General features: G+C 42.1%; 1 protein-coding gene across 1 annotated transcript; it reads right to left on the bottom strand.

Annotated features, from left to right (window-relative positions):
• Window positions 1–2,348: 2,348 nt before the first annotated feature.
• Window positions 2,349–15,967, bottom strand: LOC122922460 (WAP four-disulfide core domain protein 5-like). Its single transcript, XM_044273089.1, has 5 exons — window positions 15,830–15,967; window positions 12,812–12,967; window positions 7,745–7,891; window positions 4,181–4,334; window positions 2,349–2,547 (listed from the first exon to the last, which is right to left on the bottom strand). The coding sequence occupies exons 1-4, from the start codon at window positions 15,915–15,917 to the stop codon at window positions 4,183–4,185; spliced, it is 543 nt and encodes a 180-aa protein (XP_044129024.1). The 5' UTR covers window positions 15,918–15,967; the 3' UTR covers window positions 2,349–2,547; window positions 4,181–4,182.
• Between the last annotated feature and the right edge of the window lie 313 nt (window positions 15,968–16,280).

Raw genomic sequence — 16,280 nt, 5'->3', positions numbered from 1 at the left:
CCTCTTGAGGACTAGGCACCAGCGCACTCAGATACGAGCACAAAGTTATTTCACTTTGTTCCTGTTTCAGAGGTGGGTTTGTAACCACTGTGTCAACCAGCAGATTTGTCTTTGGGCTAATCCTAAGGGAGTTATCCGGGTATGTACCGTCTAAACCCTGTACAGGGATCTGGACTTCACTGTAGGAAACCTCCAGACTGCTACTTCCAGGAAAGATTTGACTATCAGAGACACTGCAGGGCATAGAGGGATCAGGCAGAACCATAGTTAAGGACAGGCCCAGATCAGAACAGGCAGAGAACATTAAAATGTAGTAAACAATCAGAGATCAGGGCAGGCAGCAAAACAACAATATGGAGATCAGGGACAGGTCAGGAGGTGCAGGGTTAATATCTGGGAAATATCAGTAAATGGTCAGACAAATGGATACAGCAAACCTTAACAGGAACTAGCAAGCTAGAAGCATATTGCTCAAGCAAGGGGAAGTTGCCTCAAGTACCCCAAAGATGGCTAGCCATTGGCTAGTAAAGACTATGGTGCAAACCTTTAAAATTTGAAAATAAATAAATAGAGGATCCGTTTTACCGGAAAAACTGTTCCGGTATTGCAATGCTTTTTTCTGACTGATCAGGATCCTGATAAGTCAGAAAAATGCCTGATCTGTCAGAAAAAATGACATGTTTGCATAGAGTTCAGACAACGGAACTGCCTGCCGGAACAAACAACGCAAGTGTGAAAGTGCCCTTAACTGTCTAATGTGATAACACAGAGCACACAGCAATGTCCCTGCGGTCTCCTTCATAACGGCAATAAACTTTAGAAAATAACTTCTGGGAGGTTCTTATATACTAAGGGGTAGGCAACTTTTCTATTGGTTGCTAGAGATGTTGCTAAGCTGTGACAAAGCCTTCTCATTGGCCCACAAGCTAGAAGAAGGGAGGGATGATCACCTGATGTGTACTGTGTTAAAAAAAACACCAAAAATAAAATGAATATTCGGCATTACAAATATATAGCACTATATTCTAAATATAAGGGAATTCACAAAGTGCCGATATTCGCAATGAAAATTCGCTTTTCGAATATTCACACTCAACACTAACTTACATATGTCAATGCTTGTTTATTAGGGTTGAGCAAACCCAAACTGCAAAGTTCGGGTTTGTACCGAACTTTGCGAGTTTGGGTACCTGGACCCGAAGCCGGACTTTTTCACTGAATTTAGGGTTCGGTGTTCGGGTGATTTTATTACTTTCCATTATAACATGGTTATAATGAAAAATATAGCATTCTTAAGACAGAATGCTAAATAAATGGGCATTGAGGGTTAAAAAAAAAAATTTAAAACTCACCTCATCCACTTGATCGCGCAGCCGGTATACACTTCTTTCTTCAGTACCTGCAAAAGGACCTGCAATGACATCGCAGGTGCTTTTACAGGTCCTGAAAAAGAAGAGAATACCGGCTGCGCCATCAAGTGGATGAGGTTAGTTTTTTTTATTATTTTTTAACCCCTCAATGCCCATTTTATGGTAGTCGGACTGGATGGGCCGGATAAGATGCAGGTGAGTTGCTGGAAAATGTGCGGTTTTTCAGCGCGAGTGCAAAACATTTTAATTCGTTTTGCACGCACGTGAGAAAAATCGACATGTTTGGTCACTGCGCTCCTCACATGCTCCGTCACATGATCCATCACCATGGTCCTTTTCCTCCTGCACAGCAAAGAAGAAGACAGAAGAGAAGCCAGGCTGCGCGAACAAGTGGATTAAGGTGAGTTAAAATTAATAAGGTGAGTTAAAGTTATTATTTTTTTAACCCCTCCAGACCTATTGTACTATGCATTCTGTATTAAGAATGCTATTATTTTCCCTTATAACCATGTTATAAGGGAAAATAATAAAGATCGGGTCACCATCCCGATCATCTCCTAGCAACCATGCGTGAAAATCGCACCGCATCCGCACTTGCGATTTTCACGCAGTCCCATTCACTTCTATGGGGCCTGTGTTGCGTGAAAAATGCACAAAATAGAGCGTGCTGGGATTTTCATGCAACGCACAAGTGATGCGTGAAAATCACCGCTCGTGTGCACAGCCCCATAGAAATGAATGGGTCTGGATTCAGTGCGGGTGCAATGCGTTCACCTCACGCATTGCACCCGCGCGGAAATCTCGCTGTGTAAAAGAGGCCTAACAGTCAGGATACAGGGGTCATAGTGAAGGGTGTGAATAGTTCTGCATTTACTTATATTTTTCTGCTCTGCTAATCTTTGATGTTACATGATAACCCCATGTAGGTTTACTTTCCCCTCCATGTTCTTCTCAGGGTAAATTAGGACAAGCACAAAGGTTGATATAATTCAGATTTATTTCATGTCATGTGGAATTGCAGGGACCATAGTTCTATTCTTCTGGAGAGATCCCTTACATGGCATCTATTTCCATAATTCACTTCTGCATGGAATGAAGACTTTACACCTCCTCACAACCAATTTTGCAGCCAACGTCACAGCTCTTCTGGTTGGGAGTCCACAGGCTTAGGGTTTGACTGCAATTAAGGAGAAGGAGAACATTTTTTTTTTACAAATTTCAGAAGACTTGACATCTATGTAAAGAATGAGGAGACTTCATTTCAAGATGTCCAGGGCACAGAGGGTGGGGTGTAACTATAGGGGGTTAACTTGTGCAAGGGGTTAACTATAGGGGTTCAGAAGAAGCCGTCACACCCAAACCTTGGTGACTAAGGCCCCTTTCACACGGGCGAGTTTTCCGCGCGGATGTGATGCGTCAGTTGAACACATTGCACCCGCACTGAATCCCGACCCATTCATTTCTATGGAGCTGTGCACACGAGCGGTGATTTTCACGCATCACTTGTGTGTTGCGTGAAAGTCGCAGCATGCTCTATTTTGTGCATTTTTCATGTAACGCGGGCCCCATAGAAGTGAATGGGGTTGCGTGAAAATCGCAAGCAAGTGCGGATGCGAGGAGTCATTTTCTGAATACAGAATGCATAGTACAATAGCTCTGGAGGGGCTAAAAAAAAATTAAAAATAATTTAACTCACCTTAATACACTTGATCGCGCAGCCGGCATCTCTTCTGGCTTCTTTCTTTGCTTTGTGCAGGAACAGGACCTGTGGTGACGTCACTCCGGTCATCACATGATCTTTTACCATGGTGATGGATCATGTGATGGACCATGTGATGACCGGAGTGATGTCACCACAGGTCCTGTTCCTACACAAAGCAAAGAAAAAAGGCAGAAGAGATGCCGGCTGCGCGATCAAGTGGATTATTTTTAGCCCCTCCAGCACTATTGTACTATGCATTCTGTATTCAGAATGCTATTATTTTCCCTTATTACCATGTTATAAGGGAAAATGATACAATCTACAGAACACCGATCCCAAGCCCGAACTTCTGTGAAGAAGTTCGGGTTTGGGTACAAAACATGCCGATTTTTCTCACGCGCGTGCAAAACACATTACAATTTTCACGCAACTCACCCGCACCTTTTCCCGCAATGCCCGTCTCAAAGAGGCCTAAGTCTACTTTCACACTTGCATTGTTGTTTTCTGGTATTGAGATCCGGCAGAGGATCTCAATACCGGAAAAAAAAATGTTTACGTTTAGTCAACTTGCATTCTAAATGGAAAGAGATCCATTCAGGATGTATTCCGTTCCTGCAGCATTCCATTTTGTGACCGGGCACAAACGCTGTGTCTGGTCATGAAAACCAGATCCGGCACAGAAAACAATGCAAGTCTATGGTGACAGATAAATTTTTTTATGGAGCCAAAAAAACTGATCCATCACCCATTGACTTTCAATGTATTTAGTGACTGTTATTTGCCGTTTTGATTTCACACAACCGCATTCTAACGGAATAGATGCATCCTGATGTGCAAAATCAAAATGAATCTGTTTAATTCCGGTATTGAGATCCTCTGCTGGGTCTCAATACTGATATTAACAGCACAAGTGTGAAAGTAACCTAAGGGAACAAAGAGATCTTTCTGCAACAATAGAAGACCACAGTATTATAAATGTGATGGGAGCAGGAGCTCCAGGTTACCCCGTAGATACATAGACAACCAGAAAAACAGATAGAAAAGAGAACTTTTACGGATTTGTTCTCCTTCTCCAGACATTTTCCCCGGCACATGTATAATAACTTACTTCTACATCCCTACAGAGGGGTCCTGGCACTTGTCTTGACATTCTGGAGTACAGCACTTCATTGCTCCAGGACAGTCTTGATCATAGATGCATAGCGGTGGGAGAATAGGACGCTTGCACAGTATGGTTGGACTAGGGCAGGATCCAGGCTTTTCTGCAGTAGATGATATTTATTTTAACAATGCAAAACGATGGCAGTAATATTCAACAGTCTAATACTAATGTAACAGCAATATATACCAGTGAGCCTGAGCTGCTCTCCAGCAAAAGCTGGGACACAATCTAAAGCTATAAGTTGTTTTGCCCCCTCTTGGCATTGGGATGGGCCAGCCACTATACCTTCCAATGCAGGACTGAAGAGTTTGGTGCTGAACTCCTTTATCCCCGTCTTTAGGTCAGTTATCTCCTTGTTTGTATCACGTCTGATATGGCAGGTAACAGACGTGCGGTGCCAAAGGGAGGGAAGGAGAGTACCCTCCCGCTAGGGAGAGGAAGGAGTGGTGACCGCTAGCTCACCTGGCACTGGCACCTGGCTGCCCTGAGATCCCTAGATGGGCTGCTAACCCGTACGCCGATCACGTGCCTTGTCCTTGGCTTACCCTGAAATAAGCCCTAGGAAGTGAATAGGGCGGTGGGAGCAGTAGTCCTCACCACTGACACCTAGGGTAACAACAGGGATAGGACAAACAATTCCCGAAGGGAGACAACAAACAGTAGACAACAACAAGAGTGAACCGGAGATCCAAAGGCTCCAGTTCCAACGGCTCCACAGCAACAGTTGTCCACCTGAGGTCAGAATAGAAGATCTGGAAAGAAGGTCTATATCTGGCAAGAAGGGAAGCAGCAAGGGAGAATATATAGTAGCTGGTAGTGGCTGACAGAGAACAGCTGAAAGGAAAAGGTACAGATTCCTAAATGGGACAAAAAGAATCAAAAAACCTAAGCAGGAAAACCTGGACCGGAATCAATTCCCACCACTAGGTCATGGAGCGATCTATTGAAACCGAGCGAGTAGCCATCCGCTGTGACCTTCTGACCCCAGGAACAACAGGGTCAGCGATAGGTCGTGACACCCTCGTAACAGTTTGGTTGTCTTAAAAAGTGCTTATAGATATCAAGAGTCTTACACTTAGTAAAAAGGCCTCTCTGTAGAATGGATGCCCAGTAAGGCCCCCAGTGGCTCCTGTAGCTCTTTTGTGCTATGATAATGGTTCTCTAGAAGATCCCCTCAATTTGTATATTGATTATTGGGAAGGTTTTTTGCCAGGACATTGCATGTGTGTAGTTTTCATTAGCACCAAGTTATCATATCACATATAAAATACAGTTTGACTTGTATTACATTTGTTGGTTGGAATAGAATACTTTTTATTCTGTTTTACTTCATGTGCAGTGCTCGTGGACTGTAAATGTGTATTATCTATATTACCCTTAGGTGCCATGGTTGGCATTGACTGGGGCAGCTTAAGGTTTAAACTATGGGGACCAGAGATAAGGGTGTTTGCCCATGTAGAAGATGCCGGAGGACCAAGTTGTGCGGCCAAAAGCCTTAAGTCTGCGCAGTCCACAAATTAATTTAGGATTTTCTACTTGCTTACAGTTAATGGCTGTGTGATTCTAGGCAAACTCTTAAAAGGGTTCTCCGTGCATAAAACATACTGTGGACCTTTGGAATAAAGAGGCTTTCAAAAATACTTACCGGTCCTTCGGTCCACTAATGCTGCCATCACTTAGATCACAAGATCTTCTACTCGGTTTCCAACCCAATCTGTGCGCATTTAATACTATGCAGCTGAACAAGAAGAGAAGCACACACATCTGTTCTGGACCCAAGCAGAAGAGCTCATGACTAGTGATGAGTAGTGATGAACCTGCCGCTCATCACTACTCTTCATAAATGTCGGATCACACCCCCATTCTGCTCTGACTAGAGTATGGACAGGACGCTGCTGCAAGCAGGGAGAGTGTTAGGCGTTTATTAGTTTTAAAAAGTGTGCTGGTGACCTGTAGGCATTATTGAGGGGTGCAATACAGCTCGTGTGCACCATGAGACAGAAATACCAGACTGAGGGTGACGTGTTGGCATTTTTATTGGTGCAATCCGACTCCTTTGCACCAGTGACAGGGAAATATAATAGTTAATCAGTTGGTTAATTGTGTCTGCCCTATTTAACTTCTAGGTCTCCAAATTGGGCACAAGGCCTGAGCTTGCCCTTTACCCCTTGGAGGCGCTGACCTGCCCTGCAGCCAGTGTATTGTCTGAACGTGTGTTTAGCACGGCGGTGGGGTGACAACGGACAGGTGCATCCGCCTGTCCATAGCCAACTTGGACAAATTCACGTTCATTAAAATGAGGAGGACTTGTCTGTACCTTGGCCAGAGTAGAGGAGTATACCGGCCGCACCCAGCCATTGTTATACTCCAGCGCAGTTTGTGAGTTCTCTTTCCTATTTCCTTATGTTTTCAAACCTTCACAAACAAAAATAAATAAATAAAGGAAAATAAAAATAAATAAAAAATAAAAAAGAAAAATAAAGGGTTGGTGTCCTCCTCCGGTTCTTCCGCCTGCACCGCCACGTCCATCTCCTTCTCCACTGGGACCTTCGCCTCCAAGCTCAAGATTATTATGTCTTATATTGGCAGAGTAGAGAAGTGTACCGGCCGCACCCAGACATTGTTATACTGCAGCGCAGTTTGTGCGTTCTCTTTGCCATCTCCTAATGTTTGGTGGTCGACAGTTAGTAAACCCCCCTCCCAAAAAAAGGTAAGAATTGTAATAAGACGACCCATTTTACATCTATCCAACTAATGTGGGAGAGCAGATTCTTCTGTGGTGTGTGTCTGTGAAAGTCATTAATAAAAAAAAATATAAGGAACACCCCCTTTATCCGTCTAACTATTGTGGGAGAGGAAATTCCTCTGTGGAGAATGTCTGTGAAAGTCATGATTTTAAAAAAATAAAAAACATTAGAAACACCCCCTCATCTGTCTAACTGATGTAGGAGAGACAATTCCTCTGTGGAGTGTGTCTGTGACACTCTGGCAATATTTTGAAGTTTAGAGCACCCCTTTGGCATCTGTCTTACTGTAGTAGGAGAAGGATTCTCAAAATATATAGTCCCCAGATAGGCGACGTGTGAGATCTATAACTGAAACAAAAATTTTGTACCTAGTTTTTACCCAGGACATACATGCACCAAACTGTCACACCGTGGCCCTTAGCAACCTGACACAGAATTGACAGACAGTGTTGGCTTCCTCCCCCACCTCATCCTCCGCCTTTTTGACAGAAAATGACCTAAGCAAGGGCTAGAGCTTTGGAGCAGGCACAGCTGTATGAAATCATTGACATTGAGTTAGATGAGATTTACAGCCCAATATGAGAAACTCAGGTTACATAGACTCCTATGGAGATAATTATACAATGTGACCTGATCTTTAACTACTCCGCTCTATCCAGCCGTCACCGATACTCCGAGCATGGCAGTATCACACTGGAACGTGGCCTGACCATTTTGCTTAATACAGTGACTGAATTTATATCCCAGTAGCCATGTCACTCACGTGTCATTGTTGAAGTGCACTGTCGTCTGCAGTTGAAGAAGCAGCAACGCTCCGTTCCTTGGCACTGATCATCTGAGTGGCACTGAGGTATCGTCCGGATATTTGCACAGAGAAGATTGTTAAAATATGGACAGGAACCTGTCTTATCTGAAAAGAGATAACATAGTAGATAATAATTACTATAGTAGTTGTTACTAGCTGTAGATGTCCACCGATCTTCACTAGAAACTGCTACCCCCTGTGGTGACCACTAGTAACTATGACCGTCTCCAATACTGCCCCCTGTGGTGGCCACTAGTAACTATGACCTCTTCCAACACTGCAAAGAAAAATGGGGTCAGTCAGCACAAGGGTTCGGCCTGGTAATTCTGAAAATGTCTTTCTATTTCTTTTTACAAACTCCCTAGCCTCTTGAGTTTGAACTGCCGACAGGGTTTCTGCAATACGAAACTCTGGTATATCATTATTAGAACCCTCCAATGGCTGATTTCTAGCTATGAGAACCTCCCGATCCTTCCAGGGTTTAATTAGATTTATGTGATATATTTGAAGGGGTTTTCTTTTCCCCGGTTGATAAACCCTGTAATTTACTTCATTTACCTTTTCGCGGATCTCATGGGGACCTTGCCACTTGGCCAGAAACGTACTTTCTACTCTGGGTATTAGTACTAACACGCGGTTGCCTGGTTGAAATGTTTTGACCTTGGCCGACCAATTGTGCAACCTGGGCCTGCTGCAAATGCTCTCGAACAATCGGCATAACTGCCGCAATTATCTCCTGCATTTGAGTGATATATTCAATAACACTTTTGTGGGGGGTATGCTCTTGTTCCCAGGTCTCTTTGGATATGTCCAAAAGCCCTCCAGGATGTCTACCATATAGGAGCTCAAACGGGGAAAACCCTGTTGACGCCTGTGGCACCTCCCGCATGAAAAACATGAGATAGGGCAACAGGCAATCCCAATCCTTTCCATCTTTATCAACCACCTTTTAAGCATCCCTTTAAGTGTTCTATTGAACCTTTCCACCAGACCATCAGACTGGGGATGAAATACTGAGGTACGTAAATGCGTAATTTTTAACAGCCGACATAGCTCCTTAGTAACGTTGGACATAAAAGGTGTTCCCTGGTCTGTTCGAATTTCTGTTGGGATATCTGTACGGGTGAACATTTTGAACAGTTCTTTTGCTATGACCTTAGCAGATGTGTTCCTGAGAGGTATGGCTTTGGGATAACGGGTGGCATAGTCTAGTACAACCAAGATATTCTGGTGACCTCTGGCAGACTTAGGAAGTGGGCAGATTAAATCCATAGCAATGCGCTCAAAAGGAACCTTAATTATAGGCAGCGGTATTAGGGGGTTACGAAATGTGGCCTAGGGGTGTGGATTTGACACTCAGGGCATGAATGGCAGAAATTCTCTATAGCCTTATAAATACTGGGCCAGAAAAAGTTCCGTTCAATGCGCTCTTTTCTTTTTTCCACCCCTAAATGCCCTACTAGAATATGGGAATGAGCTAGTTCCAATACCATATGGACATGAGACTTGGGAACAACCAGTTGCTCTACAACCTCTGTTTGTGTTTTATTTACCCTGTAAAGTAAATTATTATGTACAGTGAAGAGGGGGTACACCAAACCCATACCTGGTTCCTGGGGTACCACATTAATTACTTTCACATTTTTCCAGGCACTCACTAGACTGGTATCCCTCATTTGTTCAGTACCAAAGCGGTCCCGGGAGATTGTAAGTTAGAAAACTCTATCTCTGGCGTAGATTCCTTTGGGTCCCCCGCCTGAACCTCTATTGGGAATTTTTTAGGCTCCCCAAGCCCCAGAGTTAATTTATTATCAGGTGCCACAGAAACATCACATATATTATGCAAGTTATCCCCCACCTTAGATTGCTTATTTTCCCATAAATCCCAAAACAAAGGAAAGTCACAACCAATAACAGCACAGTGTAACAGGTTTTTAACCACACCCACTTCATGTGCCACTGACCCACAGGCGGTTTCCACGTTTAGCACCGCAGTGGGTGTCTTTTGTGTCACCATGGACAAATACCACCCCTAACCGGTGGGACTGGAGCCACTCCGAGTCGACAAGACTGGCATGTACTAGGGTCACCAGGTTCCCAGAGTCCGGCAATGCTATTACAGGGTGTCCCCTCGATTTTGACCTGACATACTTGCCTGTAGGTTCTACTGTCCGTGTGAGCTGTACAGGACGGTTTAGCGAAATAAGACATACGCCTTCCCAAGTCACATTCCATAGGCTCACAAGCTAGTGGGCAGTTAGCTGCAACATATCCCAACCCTTGGCACCTCCAACAGACTATCGGGCCCAAGGCTCTTGGTTCAGTGTCCCTTTTTGGACTTGGGGGCCTTACACCTTGGCCTTTTGCATGTGTACCACCCTCTTCCTTAGGATACAGTCTCACCCCTTTAGAAAATGGAGCAGTCTTACCCACAGATGTACCTCTCTTGATCCTAAGAGCCACCCTGGTAGGATGTAGATCCTGGAGGTATTCCTCTGTAGCTGTGTATCGCTCCATCACGGACACAAGCTCATCCACACTTATTGGGTCGGTGTATCCAATGCAGCATTGTATCTTCAGAGGCAGGGCCCATATAAAACGGTCTCAATCGACTCGCTCCACAATTTGAGCTGAAGTTCCTCTGGCTGCAACCATTTATTGGTGAGGTGGAAGAGATCATACATTTGAGATATAGCTGGTTTTTCATTATCATATACCCAGGCATAGACCCTCTGTGCCCGGACCGCTAGGGTAACCCCCAGATGGGCTAGGATTTCAGCCTTCAGTTTGGCATACACCTTAGCATCTTGTACCCTCAGGTCAAAGTAAGCTTTTTGGGGTTCACCTGCTAGGAAGGGGGCCAGCACATGCGCCCACTGGTCGCCTGGAAGCCTTGTTCTCTCTGCAAGCCTTTCAAAGGTGCCCAGGAAGGTTTCTATATCATCCTCCTTCACCATCTTTCTCAGGGCATTCTGCACCAACTGCCGGGGTGCAGGCTGGGTTCCTTGCGATACCTCAGGTCTCTCCAACAAGCCTTGGATCTGCTGCTGTAGAGATTGGTCCACCTGCTGCTGTTCTCCTCATGCATATGTCAATAAAGAGCATTGGCTTGTTGCTGAGTGGCCTGGTTCTGCTGAAGGCTGACATTAGCCTCAACCAGATGCTTTAAAAGTTCCTCCATGTTTATGCCAGGAACCGGTTACACGAGGTGCGCTGTCTCTTTAAGAGTACTGTTTCTTTAAGGACCATATGTGGGCTTTTCTAGTTAGCTCACTGGTCCAAGCAAGTCCAATGCTATAGAGACCCAGACAGACTTTAACGTTTCAAAGAGCTGGTCCTTGCCAGCATTTATTGTCAGTGTAAACAGGCAGAATGCACGGTTTAAAAAGAAAACATAACATAAAGAAACTCCTGCTCGTCCGAGCACTAACTAGACAGTAACGTACCTGACTGTCCCAAATAACACAGAGTAACAGCAACCTGTACCTTCTGCTCACACAGAGCAACTACCCCTGTTTGGCTCTCTCACATAATGCAGCCTGGCTCTTTTTAAGTAGGCCTCAGCCCAGCTGCATTAATCAAGCGGCTGCAGAGTAAGTTGTTCCAGGGCTTTGAATAGAGCCCTTCACCATGTATAGGTGAGAAACCTAGGTGGAATATATACACCATTTAACACTTTACCTGCTGCCACCTTCCAATAGATATTTCATTTTTTTCTGAAATACGGCCCTATATGCTTTCACCAGAAAAAAATAAAAAAATGAACTGCGTATATATAGATTTTTTTTGTAGGACTGAAATACGCCTCTATATGCTTCCAACAGAAATAACTGCAACAGTGCAGTGCGTATATTATTATTTTTTTTTTTATTAAAAGACGCCTCTATACGCTTCCACCAGAAAAACTTAATCATTGAATTGCGTATATATTTTTCTTGTAGTACAGAAATACGCCCATATATGCTTTCACCAGAAAGAACTGCAACAGTGCAGTGCCTATATATATATTTTTTTTTTTTAATGAAATATGCCCCTATACGCTTTAACCAGGAAAAAATTATGCAGTGTAGTGCGTATAGATTTTTCATTTGGTTACTGAAATAAGGCCACCAAATACTTTCACCAGGAATAAATTAAGCAGTGTAGTGAGTATAGATTTTTCTTCTTTTATTGAAATACGCCTCTATACGCTTTCACCAGAAAAAACTTAAAGAGTGAACTGTGTAAATCACTTTCCTATCACTGTCCCTAGCGTCTTCTGATGTCTCTCCCTGCACTAAAATGCTATGAAATGATTCTTCCCTATCCTTTCCCTGCACTTATAAATAGTTTTTTCAGTTTCTTTTTTCACAATTAGGTTTTTCCAATCGCTGTCCCTAGCGCCTTCTCACGTCTGTCCCTGCACTCAGAACACTGGAAAATGGCAGAATCTAAAATGGCTGCTGTATTTATAGGGCTGTGACATCACAGGGCTGGCAGGCTGCTGATTGGCTGCATGCATGCATGTCAGTTTGCGTGATCCCGCCTTCCCAGAGTTCCTTGCCAATGTCCTTAGTCCTCAAACGTGTAGCCGCTATTTTAGGAAAATTTCAATTCGTTACCACGAAGCGTGAGGAAATTCACATTCGTTGCGAATAAATTTTTTCCTGAAATTCTAAACAAATTTCACTTTGTCAGCTTCGATTTGCTTATCTCTACTCATATGGGTGTCTGCATTGAGGCTTGATATGGGGGTCTCATTTGAGGTCTGATTTTGGGGTCTAATCTGAGGATCTAATCTGAAAGGTAAGGGGGTATTTTTTAAACTGGCACACATTATATGGGGTAGCTTTGTACCCCATGGTAATGGTAATAACTTCTGATAAATTCATCACTAGTAACTGCAATGTGATCCATTACTGCCCCAGTGGCCGCTACTAATTACAGTTACCCCCTTTAGATAGTGGTCCTGATTAGTCCTGGTAATCCAGATGAGAAGATTCCCTGAAGACATTTCTCTTATGATTTCCACCTCACCCCATTTACCTTGTAGAGGGAGCAGGCAGCGCTTTGTACATTCTGAGAAGCAGCATTTTTTATCCCCCTCACAGTCTTGGTCTGTCTGACATCGTGGTGAGTAGTCAATCTCAGGATTGTCACACATCGGGTTGTCCACATCTGCCGGACAAGTCCCAGACTTCACTGAAAATCAAAAACTGATGGGTAAGAAAAAATAATAAAAACAAGGTGAAGACACAGAACACAATGGAGACCACAGGTTAACCAGGGATATCATAGGTATAGTGGTTTTACTGTAATTATAATAATTAGAAACAAAAAGGTTATTAGCTCCTTGAGGATAAGACTTAACTTGCCATTGTTTTCTCTGCTTCACTGCATTCACTTAGGCCCTGCCTAAAACACTTGTGTCGATGGCATACCTGAATGTCTTTGTTAGGCTCCAACTGTCATACCAACCGTTAGGCACCGTGCCGTAGCAAGGGTGCTGATGGGTTGACAGAGGGAGTCCAGGCACTTTGATGCCGTACCATTGGTTGGAGTTATCAGAATTCCATCCTGGCTGTTTGAGCAGGTGTTGCCCATATAATTCAGTGATGACAGTACTATGATGTGGCTTCATGTTAACCACCTTACTGCTGTGACAGAATAGTACACTGCATTTAGACCGGCGGTGGATATGCCGAAGTTATGCGGCCTATTAAGACTTGCGTCTAAAGCGCCGGTCTTAATAAATGACCCCCATAGTCCTTAAATTCATAACTATTGGTTATCTCATGAGTGCCACATTCTTCAACATAATCTATCATAACAAGATTGATGCACAACCTCCCAAATCTGTACATTGGTTGTGTTCATGTTCATTGTCATGGGATAAAACCTCAGTTGTTATGTGTCGAGTTAAAGGAGTTGTCCGATATAGAAAACCCATTGCCGTACACTGTGTATTAGTAATCGATAGTGATGAGCGGGAGGTGCCATATTCGATTTTGCGATATTTCGCGAATATTCGAATGAATATTCGTGTTATATTAGTCGAAATCGAATATTCGTAATTATTCCAATTATCGCGAATAATATGCAAATTATTTTTCGTGTATTGCGATTATTTATCTTGATAGTATAAGGCAACGTTCCTATGCTAATTGACTATGGCTAGGCTAATATGTGTATTTTACGAAATTTCGTAATATTGCTCTAACTTCGTCTCTTAGAATATTACGAATATTCTAAAAGAAGAAGTAAGAGCAATATTACGAAATTTCGTAAAATACACATATAGATTGTAATTTAGCTAATATAGTGCTATAATCCCTTTTTTTTCCTCAAATTTTTTTTTGCCTCTTCTGAACTTAAGTTTTGTAAAATATGTACACTATTAAAAATATTACTATTGCAGTATATTAGCTTAAATACAATCTATGTGTATTTTACGAAATTTCGTAATATTGCTCTAACTTCGTCTTTTAGAATATTCGTAATATTGCTCCAACTTCGTCTTTCAGAATATTACGAATATTCTAAAAGACGAAGTTAGAGCAATATTAAGAACATACGCAAAAGTCGAAATTGCGATGCGAGTAATATAACACGAAATAATTGCATGAAGATTTCAACTTAGCACTGCTATATTCCATATTCTAGCCTAGTATGGACTATAGCTGTGCTAAGTTAGCACTGCTATATTCCATATTAGGCTAGAATATGGAGTATAGCAGTGCTAAGTTGAAATCTTCATGCGATTATTTCGTGTTATATTACTCGCATCGCAATTTCGACTTTTGCAAATGTTCTTAATATTGCTCTAACTTCGTCTTTTAGAATATTCGTAATATTCTAAAAGACGAAGTTGGAGCAATATTACGAAATTTCGTAAAATACACATAGATTGTATTTAAGCTAATATACTGCTATAGTAATATTTTTTAATAGTGTACATATTTTACAAAACTTAAGTTCAGAAGAGGCAAAAAAAATTTGAGGAAAAAAAGGGATTATAGCACTATATAAGCTAAATTACAATCTATATGTGTATTTTACAAAATTTCGTAATATTGCTCTAACTTCGTCTTTTAGAATATTCGTAATATTGCTCTAACTTCGTCTTTCAGAATATTACGAATATTCTAAAAGACGAAGTTAGAGCAATATTAAGAACATTTGCAAAAGTCAAAATTGCGATGCGAGTAATATAACACGAAATAATCGCATGAAGATTTCAACTTAGCACTGCTATATTCCATATTCTAGCCTAATATGGAATATAGCAGTGCTAAGTTGAAATCTTCATGCGATTATTTCGTGTTATATTACTTGCATCGCAATTTCGACTATTGCGAAATTTCGTAAAATACACATATAGATTAGATTGTAATTTAGCTAATATGGAATATAGCAGTAAGTTGAAAACGCCACTGACTGGAGCAGCCAGGAAGCCAGGAATCCAAAGGACAGGTAAGAACAACTTTAGGGAAGTGGGAAAGAAAAAAATGTAATAAGAAAAAAATAAAAAATAAAGAATATTCGATTTCGCGAATATATAGAACGATATTCTAAATATTCGCGAAATCTCGAAATTGCGATATTCGAGAAAAAAATTCGCAATTCGAATATTCGCGCTCAACACTAGTAATCGAGTTAATCCTGTTTAGGATCCTCATCTACTCTTACAAAGAGTCCCTCTCTGTTTCTGGAGGACTTGTCCTGGATTACCCAGGCAATTCACATTTATCCACCATTGTGTATAATGCTTTCTTCACCTGTGGAGGTGCTGTATTGAACATGTACTGCAGGTTTCACCATAGATTACATATGATCAATTCGATTTCCAGCTGGGATAAATTTTGTGAGCTGCTCAATGTCCCAGGATCCTTCTAGCATGAATGGATTATCCAAGAAGGAGAACCCTTTTAAAGTCAAAGTAGTACATCAAGACAAGCAGACCAACAGTGTCAGAAGTTATCTCAATAAGTAATTCATATGTCTATACATTATTTATAAACTTTTCAATAGGTAGCCCAGAGGCTCTATATTTTGGTTACTCACCAGGTATCATCTTTTCTGTATTGGGTAATGCCGAGGTGCTCACATAGCTGAAGGCAAACAGTAGGACGAGGCTGGTCACTGGAGACATATCTGACTGCTGGAGACCTTGCTGACATGTTTATAAGATGTTGTGTATTTATACTGTTCACTCAAGGAAGAAGGAAGGGAGGAACCTTGCAGAATGAGCTTAGATATAATGTAGAATTTCATTAGAAGTTCATGCGTCATAAACCTGATTAGGTCACTCAAACGTCTGACTCTCAGCATTTTAATAATTTGAGGCACGCACTACTGTGACCTTTTCATATTTGATACCCCTCTGTACACAGGAATGGTACACACTTAGGCTATGGACACACGGTCATGTTCCTGCATGCAGTTGGTTTTGACTTTAATTCAAATTTAAGGAAAAATTTAATTCGCCGTGACGCTGAAATCAACTTTTCCTAAA

Source organism: Bufo gargarizans, unplaced genomic scaffold, assembly GCF_014858855.1.
Source record: "Bufo gargarizans isolate SCDJY-AF-19 unplaced genomic scaffold, ASM1485885v1 fragScaff_scaffold_377_pilon, whole genome shotgun sequence".
In the NCBI taxonomy this organism is placed as follows: Eukaryota; Metazoa; Chordata; class Amphibia; order Anura; family Bufonidae; genus Bufo; species Bufo gargarizans.
Note: the sequence above shows the minus strand (reverse complement) of the source record. Positions and strands in the feature narration are given on the sequence as shown.